The sequence below is a fragment of the Carassius gibelio genome, chromosome A15, assembly GCF_023724105.1.
Source record: "Carassius gibelio isolate Cgi1373 ecotype wild population from Czech Republic chromosome A15, carGib1.2-hapl.c, whole genome shotgun sequence".
In the NCBI taxonomy this organism is placed as follows: Eukaryota; Metazoa; Chordata; class Actinopteri; order Cypriniformes; family Cyprinidae; genus Carassius; species Carassius gibelio.
This window is the reverse complement of record NC_068385.1, coordinates 24,144,306-24,163,347: the sequence shown is the minus strand read 5'-3', so window position 1 is coordinate 24,163,347 and position 19,042 is coordinate 24,144,306. Positions and strand designations below refer to the sequence as shown.

Sequence of the window (19,042 nt, the reverse complement as noted above, 5' to 3'; positions counted from 1 at the left end):
CCACAATTAACTATGGAAGTTTGTTTCTGCCACTGAATACAAAATAAATGGTAATTATGACTTTATTATGACTTTTTTTTTTTATCACTGGCGGAAATGGGCTTTCTTAATTAACAGACATTTATTCAATCATAAAGAATTTTCATACTGAACATTTGTCTTTGTGTACACATGCTTTAAGACTACAGAAGAAAATCCTTAACATTTGTGTCACAATTTAACACATGAGACAGTTTGTCTCACATGAAGGACTCACTTTATAGCCCGAGGATTTAATGTGGAGGCCACGCTTGGTAAGGGTGGATTTCATCCTGATAAAGAAACCACGTTCTGAAAACTCACTGACTGAAGAACGGGGACTAGATAGTGCTACAGGAAGACAAAACACACACATCACAAAGATATCCATCCTGTAAACAATATTTAACTATCCATGGATATATGTCAACAAAAATAAACAGCTAAACCAGGCATGTACAAACCTCCTTCTGGAGGGCCAATGTCCTGCAGATTTTAGCTCCAAAATCTGCAGGGGTGGGCCTTTATGCTTTTTTTTGTCTTAAATAGTTAAATGAAGGCGAGTTACCTGGTTCTGGAGTGCCGGCCAGTGAGGATGTGGAGGCGGAGCTTGAAACGCTCTCGTGGGACGTTTGACATCCTGCCTCTGCCCGGAGGTGTGGCCTAATGCCAAGACGCTCCGCCATCTCAACATGATCCGCAGGGTGGATGTAATCGAACACGCTACTGCCAGTCAACTCAACCTAAACATGCGGATACACACATATACAGGTGCTGGTTATATCATTAGAATATCATCAAAAAGTTGATTTATTTCACTAAATCCATTCAAAAAAGTGAAACTTGTATATTCATTCATTACACACAGACTGTTTATTTCTTTAAATGTTGATGATTATATCTGACAACTAAGGAAAATCCCAAATTCAGTATCTCAGAAGATTTGAATATTGTGAAAATATGGTGCCACACTCTAATCAGCTAATTAATTCAAAACACCTGCAAAGCCTTTAAATGGTCTCTCAGTCTAGTTCAGTAGGCTACACAATCATGGTGAAGACTGCTGACTTAACAGTTGTCCAAAAGACCACCATTGACACCTTGCACAAGGAAGGTGAGACACAAAAGGTCATTGCAAAAGAGGCTCTGTGGCAGTTCACAGAGCTCTGTGTCCAAGCACATTAATAGAGAAGTGAAGGGAAGGAAAAGATGTGGTAGAAAAAAGTTTACAAGCAATAGGGATAACTGCACCCTGGAGAGGATTGTGAAACAAAACCCATTCAAAAATGTGGGGGAGATTCACGAAGAGTGGACTGCAGCTGGAGTAAGAGCTTCAAGAACCACTACACACAGACGTATGCAGGACATGGGTTTCAGCTGTCGCATTCCTTGTGTCAAGCCACTCTTGAACAGTGGATTTCAGTGACAGTGTCAGAAGCGTCAGAAAGACAAAAAGGACTGGACTGCTGCTGAGTGGTCCAAAGTTATGCTCTCCTTTGGAAAATTTTGCATTTCCTTTGGAAATCAGGGTCCCAGAGTCTGGAGGAAGAGAGGAGAGGCACACGATCCACGTTGCTTGAGGTCCAGTGTAAAGTTTCCACAGTCAGTGATGGTCTGGGGTGCCATGTCATCTGCTGGTGCTGGTCCACTGTGTTTTCTGAGGTCCAAGGTCAACGCAGCTGTATACCAGGAAGTTTTAGAGCACTTCATGCTTCCTGCTGCTGACCAACTTTATGGAGATGCAGATTTCATTTTCCAACAGGACTTGGCACCTGTACACAGTGCCAAAGCTACCAGTACCTGGTTCAAGGACCATGGTCTCCCTGTTCTTAATTGGCCAGCAAAAACTCACCTGACCTTAAACCCATAGAAAATCTATGGGGCATTGTGAAGAGGAAGATGTGATATGCCAGACCCAACAATGCAGAAGAGCTGAAGGCCACTATCAGGGCAACCTGGGCTCTCAAAACACCTGAGCAGTTCCACAGAATGATCTACTCCATGCCACGCTGCATTGCTGCAGTAATTCAAGCAAAAGGACCAGACTAAGTATTGAGTGCTGTATCTGCTCATACTTTTCAGTTGGCCAAGATTTCTAAAAATCCTTTCTGTGTATTGGTCTTAATTAATACTCAAATTTTCTGAGATAATGAATTTGGGATTTTCCTTAGTTGTCAGTTATAGTCATCAAAATTAAAAGAAATAAACATTTGAAATATATAAGTCTGTGTGTAATGAATGAATATAATATACAAGTTTCACTTTTTGAATGGAATTAGTGAAATATATCAACTTTTTGATGATACTCTAATTATATGACCAGCACCTGTATACACATGCACACAGATCAATACGGAGTAACATTCACATAAGAAACATGACATAAATAAAAGTTAAAGCCAATCAGAGACCTTGAAAAACACAAGCTAATCTATAGCTATTCCTACATTTGTAATGTTTAAGTGTACACACACATTCCTAAATCCTTACACTTGGGAAGTAACATCTGAAAGAGATGAAAGCAATGCTACACATAAAACATTAATTACAGCTACCATGACCTAGACTGAATATTCTACCTTCTGCATTTTACAAAATGTATAAGAAGAAACTCAGAACACATGAGCTTCATAAAACAAACTAACCATGTATAGACTTAATGTTACAAATCGTTGCACTTCATATTTATTCTTAAAGTTCTGTCGTCTAACCTCATATTATTCAAATCTGTATGGTTCTTCTGTGGGACCAAAAAGAAAGTCCATTCTAAACCAGTGGTTCTACATCATTTTGACTTTGTTGTTCACTACAATATCTGAATGCCCAACAAACCTAGTTTCTGTAAATTTCAATCAAAATTTACAGATACATTTTAAGCTTACCACTCTTCTCAGCCAATAAATATACATTCCAGTTGTATATGATTTACTGGATAAGGATAAGGATTTGTATAGTTTGGCTAAATTAGAAAAATGTCTATTCATTAGAAATATGTCCATGGAGTTTTGTTTATATGACTTCTCAAGGTCTAGATATTGCTCTTTTAAAACTAGATCACCTTTTACAGTACTGTGTAAAAATTTGTAAAAAATATTAAAAAAAAAAAAAAAACTGAAAAAATTTTTTTTATAATAATAATAATGGTTTTAAGCCAGTTATTTCTATCTTTTGCTGTAGTGTGTCAGTTTACATTTCCAAACATTCCTTTTGCAATTAATTGTAATAATCCAGTGAGATTTTTGAATGCACAAAAAGCCTGATGGCATCCAGATCATTCACACAGAGATCTGATCTCACAATCATCCAGTCTGTCTGGGATTGCATAAAGAAATTGAAAAAACAGAGACAGACACAATTCAGATGAACTGTGGCAAGAACTTGCTTAAAGGGGGGTTGAAATGCTATTTCATGCATACTGAGTTTTTTACACTGTTAAAGAGTTGGATTCCCATGCTAAACATGGACAAAGTTTCAAAAATTAAGTTGTACATTTGAAGGAGTACTCTTGTTCCCAAAATACTCCTTCCTGTTTGTCACAAGTTTCGGAAAGTTTTTTTCGAGTATGGCTCTGTGTGACGTTAGATGGAGCAGAATTTCCTTATATGGGTCCTGAGGGCACTTCTCCCGGAAGAGCGCGCGCTCCCGTATAGCAGAGCACTGAGAGCACAGACATTCACTGATCAGAGCGAGAGCGTCGCGAAATGTCACAAAAGAAGTGTGTTTTTGGTTGCCAGGTCAAGACAACCCTGCACAGATTACCAAAAAAAAACAGCATTAAGGGACCAGTGGATGGAGTTTATTTTTACAGAGCATCAACGGAGTTGTGCAAGTGTTTGTGTTTGTTCCCTGCATTTCGAAGATGCTTGTTTTACAAACAAGGCCCCGTTTGACGACGGATTTGCACATCGTTTATTTCTTAAGGATGATGCAATCCCAACGAAAAAGGGTCACGGTCGTGTGTTGGAACCGCAGGCGGTGAGTAAAACTGCTTAAAATATCTCTGCCTCCTTGTTAGTGCGTCCCCTCCCATGCCGGAGACCCGGGTTCGAGCCCCGCTCGGAGCGAGTCGTTGCTGCTGCTGCTTTCGTTCAGTTTCAGCCTCGGGATCTGATTCTGGATCATAAATAAACAGCTGAATCTGACTGTTAGCCATGGTTTGTTTTGGATGATGGTTTTTCCCTCAAGATAATGTCACAGCTTCCAAACGCTCTCAACGCAAAAGCCTACTGGCGCTCATGATTCTTTAGCTCCGCCCACACGTCACGCCTCCAGCCGGTCGTGTTTTTCCGGGAAAAATCGGTACAGACTAAGAGATCTTTCTCTTTTGAATATAATAAAACTAAAGACTTTTTGGAGTTATGAAGGATGCAGTACTACTCTATAGGTACTCAAGATTAACAGGATATTGAGTGAAAACGAGCATTTCACCCCCCCTTTAAAACCATTCATTTTGTTGATGAAAATACTAATGGCACAAGTTTTTTGCAAAGTACTGTATATCCAAAAAAGAAAGAAAAAAAAAAAACAATATAAGAAATATCTTGACATTGCGTCCCAGTTTTCCAAAAAGAACTCCAAATTTTGATTCGTCTGATCACAGAACAGTTTTTCACTTTGTAACAGTCCATTTTAAATGAGCCTTGGCTCAGAAAAAACTCCTGGGCATCTGGATCATGTTTAGATATGGATTCTTTTTTGACCTATAGAGTTTTAGCCGAAAACAGCGAATGGCACGGTGTATTGTGTTCACCGACAATGTTTTCTTGAAGTATTCCTGAGCCCATGTTGTGATTTCCATTACTGTAGCATTCCTGCATGTGATGCAGTGCCGTCTAAGGGGCCCGAAGATCACGGGCATGCAGTATGGTTTTTCGGCCTTGACCCTTACACACAGAGATTGTTCCAGATTCTCTGAATCTTTGGATGTTATTACGCACTGTAGATGATGATAACTTCAAACTCTTTGCAATTTTTGTCTGAGAAACTCCTTTCTGATATTGCTCCACTATTTTTTGCCGCAGCATTGGGGGAATTGGTGATCCTCTGCCCTTCTTGACTTCTGAGAGACACTGCCACTCTGAGAGGCTCTTTTTATACCCAATCATGTTGTCAATTGACCTAATAAGTTGCAAATTGGTCCTCCAGGTGTTCCTTATATGTGCATTTAACTTTTCCAGCCTCTTATTGCTGCCTGTCCCAACTTTTTTTTTAATTTGTAGCTCTCATGAAATCCAAAATGAGCCAATATTTGTTATGACATTTCAAAATGTCTCACGTTCAACATTTTATATATTACCTATATTATATTGTGAATAAAATATAAGTTTATGAGATTTGTAAATTATTTCATTCCTTTTTTTACTCACAATTTATACAGTGTCCCAGTGTACTGTTGTATATACACATATATATATGAATTATATTATAAGGGTGAAATAATCTCATTTGCATTTCTGTGACTCCTGGATCTATTAAAACATCATGTGTGGGTCAGATTTAATTCTACAGTATCTTGATAAAAGGTTGATTTCTCCCTCACACCATTGTCTGTGGGACAAAGGGTCCCATTTATTATGGGATTAGATCCATTTACAGAGGGATTTTAAAGGATTTTCTGCTGGCCGTCAAGGACACTAATGTGTGTGTGGAAGGCAGGTTGCATGCAAACAAAGGCAAGAGCAGAAAGAAGAGGGATATACGGTGGAGTAAAGAGTAGAGCTGTGTAATTGGGTATCGGTTGAGGGATGAATTGTGAAGAGTCTGAGGTTTTAAGCCCGTGTTTGCTAATTGACAGGTAAAGGTGGAGGTAAATCCAGCAGACAGGTGGTCTGATGTGGAGCACTTAATCTGATCCGCAATGCTTTGGAAAGTATTGTTTAGTTCACTGCTACATTTAAGTATTTATATTACTTTCCAATTCTAAAGTACAAATAACTTTTTTTTTTACATTGGCTATGTACCTCGTCTTTAACTTGAGCAAAACCTTCACAAAATAGCAATATAAAATACATAATAAAATGCCTAGAATATATTTATTTCACATTGTGTCTTCAATGGGTGCTGTGATTTTAAAACAGTGAAACTTTGAAAAGCTTGTCTCGAAACGCCTGCATTGTTACACCCCATCTCCTTACTTATTCTGTGCTGCTCTCTGTAAGTGTGGTCAGGGGCTGTTCACACAGGACACGTTCTTTCATTCGAAATCAGCTAACCACAGTGAAATGGAATAAAACACAAGTGTCTTGAGACACTTAAGTTTAACTGTGTTTAACTAGACACAGTAGTGCTGCAACACATATATACTGCAGTGCCATAAACTACCATTTAAATGTCTGGGGGCAATAAGAATTTAGTTTGAATTTATTAATTACCTTCCGAAAGCCATCATAAGAACCCCAAAGCCAAAAAACCTGACATCAAAAGATCTGTAAAGAACCAGAGAATTGCTGAAGCAGGAATGAGAAACAGAAGAAGCGAGAAAAGGATGTTGGTAAGTCTTAAGAAGAGGGTTTCGAAGAGAGGGAGAGAACAAGAGAAAGGCATGATATAAATAATAGTTAGGATTTAATATGTATGGGGCGTCCGGGCAGTTGTCCACAACACTCTCTCAGTCTGCTTCTGACTGATGGGAGAGGAGCAAGAGAAGAGGACGAGCAGGAGGCAGAGGAAGAGATGGGGAGGGGGCAAGGTGATGGGTCTGCATACTAATCGGCCCAGGATCAATTTCCCACCCCATACACCCCTTCAAATTTCCCAGATGCTCTGGATTTGTCCGTGAAGAGGAGAAGAGAGGCTAAGCTCCTAGACCTCCATCTAGGCCTGGAGCTGGAAGCAGGCATATCATCCCGCTCTCAAGGTCCCTGACCCTGCGTAATCCGCCTAAGGAACCCTACTGTCTTTCGAGAGGTCACAAGAATTAACCAGAACGGATGGCTCTATCTACGATGGTGTGTCATGACCTCTGACACAAGGTAACAAGTGGGGTCTTATGCTTGCAGTTAATGTATTTCCTCCTGTGTGACCTCTGAGACCCAGACAGAGGCCGGAGTGAAGGACCGTGGCGGTGCAAACGCTACCAGGCAGCAGTTGGACGCGCTTGACTGAACTGATATTTTTATGATCCTAAAAACCGTTCAATCTCAGGCTTTTTAAATGCGTGTAATTATTCTTGTATACAAAAACAAGGTCTTCCGGTTTATTTAATATTTTAGAATTATACATTGAAAAAATTTCATAGAAATAGTATTTATTTGAATAATAAATGTCAATATTAAATTTTATTTACTTATTTGAATGAATTGGACGAGATAGTAAAGGAAATGCAACAAGTGTCCAACATTCCTGGAGGTCTCCCACAGAAAACACCCACGAAATTTCGATGAAGGGCGGCAATTTTGACTTGCTTTCTGTTGGTCAGTGCAGCAACATATTGTAATTGTGTTGGGAATATTTCGCCTAGACTGCAGGGAGAGAGTGCTGTACATTCACTACAATTCCTGCCGGCCCGAGACTCGAATTGGCAACGTTTGGATTATGAGTCTGAATCTCTAACCATTAGGCCACGACTTCCCCCACCAAAGTTAATTTAGGATTTAGGATGCTGCCTAAAGGTGCGGTCACATTTACCATTGTTGGATGAACGTACACAGATGAAATCCAGTCATTTGAATGGTTTAATAATTCCACACAGTCTGGAATGGGTTCAAGTCATGATTCGCTGCATTGACCCAACAGAAAAATATTTTTTATTTAGTTCATGAAATTATGCCAACATTTTCTTATCGTCAGCGGCATTACTAGAGCATTTTCACTGGGCAACGAGCTCCAGTGAAACAGTACTGTGCCCCAGTGAAATAGTACTGCTAAATTATTTCGTGGCAGTAAAGATTACCAACCTGATCACATCATTATCACTTATTATGAGTGCCAGCCAATGAGAATGCCATTTGCACATTAGTTCACCCACAACCAAAGAACCCGGAAGTGGCCTCTGCTTGTTCTTAAAGGCTGAATAATTCCAAATAACTCCACTTTTTTGACAGGAAAATCTAACAAAGAATAGAATACACGTAGAGCATCAATTCTGTCTTCCTTTCCCGCTCTTTGCATGAAGAGACACTGAGCACTGGCAGCGAAGCGCTGGTGAGTCAGGCGCCAAACACTAGAGTCTTATGGTGCACCAAACACGCTGAAAAACTTTGAGCACACTTGATGTGCTTGTGCCTCAGTGCTAGAGAAGGTTAGAAACACCCCTGGCTGCTGCACGTTGAGAATCTGGTTCAAGGTAGAAAGAATATTTCATTTCTAGACAACCAGACAAAATGAAACTTGCGTCCTGCTCGTGTAGGTATTCGGGAATCAGAATCTTGTCAACAATGAAACAGCAAGGCGGCCATAAAGGGCTGACCACTTACAATTCCACTTGTTCTCCTCAACCGGCCGAACTCATTCACATCTATTTTCCCTCCTAATCTCACTATCTGTCCTCCCATCCCCCCCTCACACCCTGTGTGTTTGTGTGTGTGTGTACTTTATGCCACACAATCAATGTGGCTTTTAAGATGTCTATCGATTTGTTCCCGAGACAGACCTCGGCTCGCTGGAGCGACGTTTTGATTGCTGTGCGAGTAATTACTGTTATTATTTATGCATCTGGGTGAAATGGCAAGACTTAACATTCCCTGTACAAGAGACCACAGGCAATCAACAGAGAGAAAGCACCTGGAGACGAGAGGCTCAAGAGAGGAAGAGAGCTGGAGAAATGAGCACAGGGACACAGAGAGATTCACAATACACAAAAAACCACAATCATAGATGAACACAGATGAAAGTGTATTCATAAACTAGGACTGTCACTCGATTTCAGATTTAAACTGAATTAACTGCAAGACATGTCAGTTAATAAATCTCGCATATTAATTTCATATTTCAATATTTGTCCAATATAGACATATCGATCTACGCAATAAGCATTCTTGCATATCGTGTTATTACACACACACACAAAAAAAATGAATATTTAAAATGTAACAAAAAATAATTATAATACATTGAATTATACATTAAGATAATATTTATAATAACAATTTCATATATATTAATTGTTTGTCTATAATATAACTGTTCCTTTGTGTCACTTTTTTTCAGTGTGTCACGACATGAGTGCCATGTTTTTAAAGACGGGGACAATTTAAAATAATAATAATAATAATCCAATAAAGTCGCATTAGTTAATGTTAGTTAATGCATTTACTAACAACGAGCAATGCAATTGTTACAGTATGTATTAATCTTTGTTAATATTAATAAAAATACAACTGGTCATGGTTCATGTAAGCTAATAATTTAGTTCACGTAAATCAATAAATTTAAAAGACAACTTTTGATTTTAGTAATGAGTTACTGTTGATTTTAATAATGTTTAAATGTTGACATGAGATGAAAAGTATTTTTCATTGTTAGTTCATGTTAACTAGTGTAGTAATCTAATGTTAACAAACGAAAACCTTATTGTAAAGTGTAACTAAAATAAATGCACTTAATTAACACAATATATTAACAGCCCAAGGATAAAGTATGCTACAGTTTATAAGTGTTTTCGTCTCACCTGTGAAAGGCCAAGGTAGATGGACACAGTCTCTGAGATATACAGAAATCGGCCTTCCTGACTGACCACAAACACAAATCCATCCAGAGACTGCAAAGAGAGAAACAATTACCAATCATTTGGCTGTTCTACCTGAAAGCAGGAGTCTTGCACAACACAACACAATCACATCCAGTCATATCTCATATTTAGTGTCAATATAAAGACAAAATTACTTTCATTACTTAAAAAAAAAAATGAGTGAAAAGTGAATAAAAATACTTATTTTTATTTTTGAATTTGATTTTATTATTTCACCTAGAATCAATTTTTCATGATGCAATACTTAATTGATGAAATGAAATGTTCTTCTTCGTTAATTATCACTTTGTCACATTATGGAAGTACTCCTGGCCGTGAATGCTGTTTTATCGGTTTTAAAAAGTGAAGACATTTCAGAATTAAAATAATCAATCCTGAGCGGCAATACAACACTTCTGAACAAATCTCAAGATTTATCAAGCTGTAGACATAAGCAATAATATCAAAGCAAGAACAAGAGAGAAACCACAACAGCTTCAAAATAAACAGCGGCTGGCAGATGAAAAGCATAAGTCACCCCATTAAAGGACTCATTAAAGCCCAATAACACACAGGCACGAGTGAAGCAGAGTGGGCACTTTAGTTGAGACTGACTGATGTTGGGTGGTAGTAATTTATGCAAGTGACAGGTTCACTATGCAAATGAGAGTAGACCGGAATGACGGGAATGCTGGAAATAAAGCACAATTATAAAGTTATTACTGACAGAGGACGAGACAAAGAATCATAAGGATTTTCAGAAGCGTTAATTTGATTTCTATCAGCGCTGTCCATCTCTGAACACTACATTTTTCTCAAGGTAACCTTCTAATAATATATTTTTTAATCTCATAAAAAAAAAATGCCCTTTTCAAGTCAGACATCCAAATTCCAGGATTTATGGCACACAGATCATCTTAAACAATGAAGGTGATTATTTACAAAAATTGACCCAAAAGGTTTGTATGAATGTTATTGCATTAGCAGAGGTGCACATAAGTGCATAAGTCCTCAGGTCTGCATGCATGACCAAAATAAAAAATGTTGCTGTTGATGCACAATTACCATCGACAAACTGTACTTTATAAGATTTCCTTTCAAACTGAAAGCATAAATTTCGGCTATGCCGTTTTCAAAGCACAATTCAAAACTCTGACATTCATTCCTTAATCAGCAGCAACGTGATTATAAAGTGATTCTTCTTAAAGAGGCAAACAAAGAAAGTATAAGAAAAATATTAGCATTTTATTTTTATGTTTTCTATAATAATACATAATTATTTAGTTTATTATTTTATTAAAAAACGAAAGAAATAAAGTGAAATAAAATTATTACTATTATTCATTGATTTAATAAACTCTAATTAGACAGACATCTTTGAACATTGCTTGCTCTCACATCTTTTGCAGCATCTCACATGACACACATTGTGAAAATGTTACACTTTTATTAAATACGTTTTGAGAGCGTGTGTTTTTTTCCCATTCCGCTGTATTAATATATAAAATGTATTTATATAATTGTAGAAATATTGTGGCAAATTTAAAACAACTATTTATATATATTTTTTTAATGCAAATCAGAATTTTCAGCATCATTACTCCAGTCTTCAGTGTTGAACGACCCTTCAGAAATCATTCTAATATTTTGAATTTGCTGCTCAAGAAATGATCCCTAACAGTTGTGCTGCTTAATACTTTTGTGGAAATAATTTCTGCAGGATTCTTGGATGAACAGAAGTTTATTTCAGCATTTATTTGAAACAGAAATCTTAAGTACCATTATAAATGTTTTTCCTGTCACTTCTGATCAATTGAATGCATCCTTGCTTAATAGAAGTATTAATTAAAAGATAAAATAAACAATGAAAAAAAAAAATCTTGTTAACCCAAAGCTTTTAAATGGTGTGTAAAAGGCTGAAAATATCAAATAATCTTAAGAAAAAAAAAATTAAATTAAGAAATTTAAGAGTGCAGTAGTCACATAAAAAAGATGCACTTTACATGAATATTGTTCATAACATTACCATCTGTAAATGTACTTAAATGAAACGTATATTTACCTGTAGTAGATGAGCTCCCAGGTGCTGTTCAAATATGTCATTAACCAGCGAATGACTTGTTCTTCGCACTGCAAAAACAAGTTAAAAAAGCAATCACATAATGTGTAAAATAAGCTATAAAATTATATATTATATCTGATGAAAACAAAGCCCAACCTAAACAGATCAATCAAATCACTAAATGTTATTTAAAAAAAGAAAAGTACTATTACTGTGATGATATAAACATATAAGCATAAAGAACAATTCCAACCTCTTCAACTTAAATTCTAAAATTATAATATTCTAAAACATGAAAAATCTTGACAGTTACACTATTAGTTTAATACAGGAGGAAACAGTTGCTAATAGCATTAAGCGGCTGTTAATACACCTTCCCAGTTCTTTACTGCTGTTTCAGAGAGACTATCAAAGACAGCACATGTCAGTTTATAGAGCTGATAAACGCAGACAGAGACATGCTAATTCACCATTAGCACACAATAGCATCCTGGGCCGCATGTCATCACAAAACAAACACATTTACAAATCACACAAATGACATTGGTGGTGCATTTCAAACATGCCTGGCTCTGATCTCTGCTGTGGAAGCCCAGCTGACATTCCCTGCACTCACAGCAGGATGTTCGTGTGTGTGTGTGTGTGTGACTGGGATGCGTGTGGCAATCAATAAGTGTTTTGAGAGAGGATGACAGCATTTGTCTGAGTTACTAAACGGGAGACAAACCCTGGAGCTCACTTCTCGAAACCTTTTTCCCGTGGTACTGCTGTCACAATACAAGTGTTCACCCGACAAAATACACGAGCGAGACATTAGATAGAGAAATAAAAGGTATACTTGACCAAAAATTTCAATTCTGTCATCATTTATTAACCCTAATGACAACCAATGGAGGTACACTTTAAAGTTTCATTTTCATATTCATTTCATATTCATTCACACTAAAGTACTTTACATGTTTTATTATATTAGTCAATACATCAAATTAAGTGTTCTTCTTTATTAAAGTGCCCCTATTATGGATTTTTGAAAATGCCCTTCCATGCAGTGTGTGGTCTCAGCCTCAGACGTCACGCTCACGGACCGTGGACTAAACGTCTGATGCATTTGGGACGCAAAAGTGGAAACACTTCAAGAATGTTGAAGTCGTTATCGGATTGGTTGAATTCTAGAGGATTTCCTCGAGACGTGTGTCGCGTTCTTTAACGTTCTGCCTGGAAACAAAGACAAGAAGAAGAAGCTGGTGTGTTTACAACTGTGATGAACAGCGCTTATCAGGATCAACTAAATCAAACTAAACGCTGGATTTTCAAAAGTCTGTGAAATATTTAATGTTCGTGGCATAGAATCTTTAAAACACGTCTGAGAGTTTTACACACCGGTCTGTTATTGTGGCGACATTTCCATGCCGCGAAACGTGACGATGAACGAAGCAAACTGTGATTGGTTGTTGGACATGTCAGTCAAATGGCCTCATGGCCTAATCCCAAGCTGTTTAATGTTTATATCAACATGAAACATTAGTATATTTCCCGCCCAATTGTTGCACGCACAGACCCAGGAAAACATTATTCTTTGCCACTAGGTGCCGCTTTTGAATCATAAAAATAGTGGTTTCTTCTGTAACGCTGTACACAAAGCAGCACTGCGCTCACAAACACTGCTTTATCAGACATGATGCGGACCAATCACTGCAGATTAGCATCACGCAAACGAGGGGTTTGGAAAAAATGAATCGTTGAACAAATCGTATGGGAGCCTTCGGCAAAGTAAAGTAAAAATAAATACTATTCTTAGACAATAACAGTATTTTTTTTTACTTTGCCAGTCAGTTTGGAGGCTTAACAGCCCTTTCCCCTTTTCATTTTCATTATCAGGAAAAGAGCAGCCAGGACAATTCACAAAGTATCTCCTTTTTAGTTCCATTGAAGAAAGCAATGTTTTGAATGACATGAATGTGAATACATGAACGGTAAGTTTTATTTGACATGTTTTTAGTAATTTATTACTTTAACATCAGAACACATGCACCCAAACTACACACCCCAAAACTCAGTGGCACTTTAAGAATGATGTCCGCTCACAGGAATATCAATGAGTCTGTGCCATTCATAGGCCTGAAAAGGGGTTTGGCTCAGAGAGCAGGATCACCACTCGGTGCATGTGGGGACACAGAGAACTGCTTGTTTGTCTTTGGGGTCACATATATGTTGATGATTAAATAGTTTAGAACCCCCCCTCATCTAAACACTGAGGGTCTTCCCACAGAGTCTGAGTGATGAAGTCCAGCTATAGGGCAGGCCTGACAGGATCCATACTGTCTGATGGATGGACAATGGTTGGCCCTCATTTCCCAAAGTCAGACGCTACAGCAGAGGCTAATGCGAAGTCGAACCCGGGTCCGATAGGACAGAGGGGGAGAATGATGATGTTTGTTTCTCAGCCTGGGGGTAAACAGGGTCTTTTTGATATAGCTAATCAATTAGTGGATATTTAATGAGCTGTGGATATTTTAATAATTGCTTGTTTTTGTTACAAAATGTACATAAAATATTATTATCTATCTATCTATCTATCTATCTATCTATCTATCTATCTATCTATATATCTATCTATCTATCTATAAACAAAAAATAAAAACAATTTGTAAATAAAAAAAGCTGATTTTCTTATTTTATTTGAATTAATAAATGATTATTTTGTTATTGTTGTTATCTTTATTTATTTACACATATCTATTTTATACTTATACTTATAATATTATATAAAGTGTCAGTCACTCTCAATGCCAACTAGTACGAAAACATAGTAAATAAAAAAAAAAAAAAACTATATTTCCATGTAAGCTAGGAGTTGCTACTCTGAGACTGTCGACTAGGCATGTGAGAGGATCAAATTATCATTTGATACTGTCACAAAACAACGGTGTTGGTGATGGGAAAAGTATTCTTTAAATGAATAAAAAAAAAAAAAACATAATAATTGGTAATAATGAAATATTCATGGTGTTTTAAAGACATTACACCTCCCCCATAATGTCAATTGTTTATAGGCCTTTTTTTTCTTTTTATTTATGTTAATGAAAGTAACAGGAATATCATGTGGGCTGCATCTATGCTGGGGCCATCACACCCCACCCTAATGTAAAATTATAATTATTAGTAGTATATTGTTATTATTATTTTTTTATTATTACTGAAAAACTATACTTTTTTTCTTCAGTGCCTCATTTATCTGATTTAGTTCTATTTTTATTTTGTTTAGGGAATTTGCTTTAAAGGGGTGGTTGATTGGGATTTTACTTTTTTAATGTTAGTTAGTGTGTAATGTTGCTGTTTGAGCATAAACAATATCTGCAAAGTTGCGAAGTTGAATGTTCAATGCAAATGGAGATATTGTCTTTTAAAATTCTAGCAGTTTAATGCCTACAAAAATGCATGGTAGGGACTACAATGAGTTACTTCCCAGGTTTGTGATGTCACAAACCCAGACAAACCCCGCCCTCCGGAAAAAAAGGGGGTGAGGCCATGCTGTGCTGCTTTAGAGAAGAGTAAGAGAAAACTAGAGGTGGATATAAAAATCTATTCATCTATGAATCGCAAATCTGTCTTCTAATCATTCTAATGGATTCACTTGTTTCAAAATCAATGTTCTAAAGCCGTGGATCTTAATCCTGTTCCTCTTGTCCCCTGCTCTGCACATGCTCTTTCTCTCTTTTTCTCTCCCTTTTTCTCTCTCTCATTCAGCTCAGCTCTAACAATAAACTTTTCCAATTATACACTAATTTTCACTTAGCTATGAGAAGGGTTAAACATGGACACGCGTACGGTTGCTGTGCTGTATTTTAGCTGCAGTCAGGATACAACCGTATATTAAAAGCTGACACAAGCAATAGCATTTACAGATAACAGCTTATCTAAAAGTATGAGAGAATAACAAACAAAAATCATAGTCCTACCTTTAAAAGTTGTGCTTGCACAGTTTCTGCACGATCCTCTTCAATAATATCCTCTGCTTCTCAATCGGGCTCAAACTGATAAGCAATATTAACAATGCTGTTGTTTACAATACAACCGGAGCACATTCTGCTGTGGTGAGGGGCGGGACATTTAGATGCACACTAGAGGCGGTTTAGCCAATCACAACACACTGGGCTAGCTAACCAATCAGAGCCCATGGCCTATTTCTGAAGGATTATTATTTACAGATATCTATTTTATACTTTATACTATTATATTACTATTATTTAACAATTTTTTTACCATTAAGTGTCAGTCACTCTCAATGCCAGCTAGTACGAAAACATAGTAAGCTAGGAGTTGCTACTCTGAGACTGTCGACTAGGCATGTGACAGTATCAAATTATCATTTGATACTGTCACAAAACAACGGTGTTGGTGATGGGAAAAGTATTCTTTAAATGAATTTTTAAAAAAAACATAAACATAAAGCAGGAAATTAACAGTGTGTATCTCAGAGAAGGGACAGAGCGGTGTGGAATAAAGGTAAATTATGTGACAAATAATACGTTTCGTTTTTTTACGAAGCATTAAGAGTGCACCCCATAAACACAATTAAGCCTAGCATTTCACTTTCTTCTCATCCACACCCAGCTCAATTTGACTCTCTTTCATTTCGTTCTTCTTTCATTTCTCCCCCTCCATAAAGCTGACAGCCTTTTAACAAAGTTCGAATGTTACTATGGAAAACTGCATGGCTGGACTTTCATTTGGTGTTAGTTTGCTCAATCCAGCTGGCTGATGGGGATCGTAGGCCGATCGCCTAGCACCTTGTTTACAGGGCGGTGGGTGTCGAGTGGCCCGTGCTCCCCCCACATCTAACCTCACGCATGGAGACAGGACGAATGAATCTCTCAGACAGACGAATAGAAAGCATCTCCAGTCGCCATGTCTCTCTCCGCTGCAATTATCCTTTCACTCTGCCATCCCCCCTCTCTCTGTGTCTCAGCTGTTACCTCTCTCCTAGCACGGTCGAACATAATTTGAGTGCAATTAACGTCCCTTAAAAGCCCTCAGTGCTTTAAATGCTTGAAAACAGAAGAGAGAGAGACAGACACGGAGAGCTAGCAGGAGGGAGAATAAGAGAAACAAGTGAAAGGAGAAAAGGAAAGACGGCGTAAAAGTCGAAAACACCGCAGTGTGGGACCTGGACAAAAGGAAATGAGAGAAAATCTTAACTTTAAATTCCAAAACTGTATGAACATGACAGCACTAATTATTATTGTAGTATATTACAGTCTTATTTTTATTCCTTTATTCATTTATTTATTGTAATTGTTACATTATTTGGTTGTATAAAACATCCAAACATCATTATTACGTGATACATTTATGTGAAAGCAAATTTGTTAAAAAATAATAATAAAAAAAATAAGGCACACAAGAATTACAGGTATTTTTTATTTGTTTATGTTTTTATTTGTTTTATTTTTATAAATTGACCTTGCTAAATTTATTTACATATACAATTATTAATAATAATAAAACAATTATTATGTAGTTTTTTTCTTCAAATATGAGTATGATATATTTTATTTTATTATTTGAGGAAAATTATATTTTTTAAGAATATATATTGATCTACAGTTACTGACTCATGTTTATTCAGAAATGTATTTTAATAATTTTATTTTAAATAAAACATATTTTTATTTTTTAAAACAAGAAAAATGTTAATTAAACTATAAGTAATCTAGTTTCAAGAATGCTTAGATATCTTTACAGGAAAACAAGGCTATAATACTGTTTAGGAAAAATATTTTTCCAAAGAATATTGTTTTGGTTGAATTTTTAGAGTTGTGAAAATTTGCCAAATTTGACATGATACATTTAACAAAGCAAATTGTGTGAGATAATTAGACATGTTTTCAAAGATTTCATTTATTTTTATTAACTAGCCTATATATATATGAAGGTTAGGGGGTCATTTAAATGCTTGACTTATCAAATGTGACTAATAACAAACTGTACAAAAATTGTTTGGAACTGAAGCCGTTGTTTTGTGCTTGATCTGCTGATCCGCAAGCACTGAGGGCTAATATATGTGCATGTATCCTTTCAAGGGCCATAGGTCTGGCGGTCGAACATAAAAGGTTTAATCACCCCATTATCCATAAAGACTGTCGTTCCCCGGCAGAGCCTGCACAACTACACACTCGCGCACACACACACACACAACACATCTATACATAACGTATAAAGAGAGATAAAATATCACTTTTTTTGTCACAACCATTTTACTTTTCCTCTTGTCTCTCATTGTGCCTCCATTACTCCTCGGCTCGCCCTCCCCGTCCCTCTTCCACTTTCGCCCTGTGTGAAGGTCATGCAATTGATTTTCCTCTGTCTATTCATTTTTCAATCCTGGTTTTGAAACGTGGGAAGCAGATAAAAGCCATACCATGCATCCCCACCGCCCCACCTCAGGGCGCTCCGCTCGCACCCGTCGTCTCCACCCGTCCTGAGAAGAGCCGGGCACGGCCTCATGTTTCTGCAGTGTGGTTCAAGATATGCATCATGACCGTAACAGCCCAGTTTATTCCAGCAAACTTCAACACCAGGACACATTCAGCGAGCGTCTGTGGCAGTTCAGTGCAACGATCTGCATCTTACCCACAGCTAACACTCGCAATTCAGTTTAACCAGCCACTGAATGCGTTAAAATAACACTGTGCACAAAAAATAACTACCTAAACTCATTATATAACCCTAAGTTAATTATTATTCTAAACAAAACTCCAATGAAGCTACTATGGCTGCATCTTAAATCCCATACTCTCAGACATCAACTTTTTAGGATGTCATTTGGACGTCAATTTTTTTTTTTTTTTTTTTTTTTTTACATTTTCCTGTTTTTCTTTAACTGGTTTATTTAAGGTAGCTGAATCAAGTTATTTCTTTATGCATACATGCATTTTTGCATGTATATGTTTATTTATTTGGAAATGCAATTTGTGGGAAATTATAGTTCAGAAAATAATTTCATGGTAGCATATATTAGGCCTATCCTCCTTATTTCTAATTTAAAAAGAACCAATATCAGCTAAAGGACAGGTGATGACAACTCTCTATCAAGCGCTTTGGATTTCAACCAAAGAGACAAAAACCAGTCAACATCACTCTGATTGAGGTCGAGGCAGCACATCATCATAACCCAACCAGTAAACGCCGCTCTGATTGGCCGAGGCAATGCGACTTCGCACGAGTGTTCAGCTTTTCAGTCTGCATCGGCAAATTTATTTTTGAATAAAGATGAAAATGGTGATATTGAATTG

At 37.1% G+C, this 19,042-nt stretch overlaps 1 protein-coding gene across 2 annotated transcripts in view; it reads right to left on the bottom strand.

The window, feature by feature from the left end:
• Positions 1-19,042, bottom strand: part of LOC128028758 (neuronal PAS domain-containing protein 1-like) — a 47,042-nt gene that overhangs the window by 10,239 nt on the left and 17,761 nt on the right. For both annotated transcript variants that reach the window (XM_052616077.1, XM_052616078.1), the window contains exons 4-7: positions 11,748-11,815; positions 9,626-9,715; positions 587-761; positions 257-369 (exon numbers count right to left, since the gene is read on the bottom strand). In XM_052616077.1, coding sequence (XP_052472037.1) covers positions 257-369; positions 587-761; positions 9,626-9,715; positions 11,748-11,815 — 446 coding nt within the window. The remainder of the gene's footprint in view (positions 1-256; positions 370-586; positions 762-9,625; positions 9,716-11,747; positions 11,816-19,042) is intronic.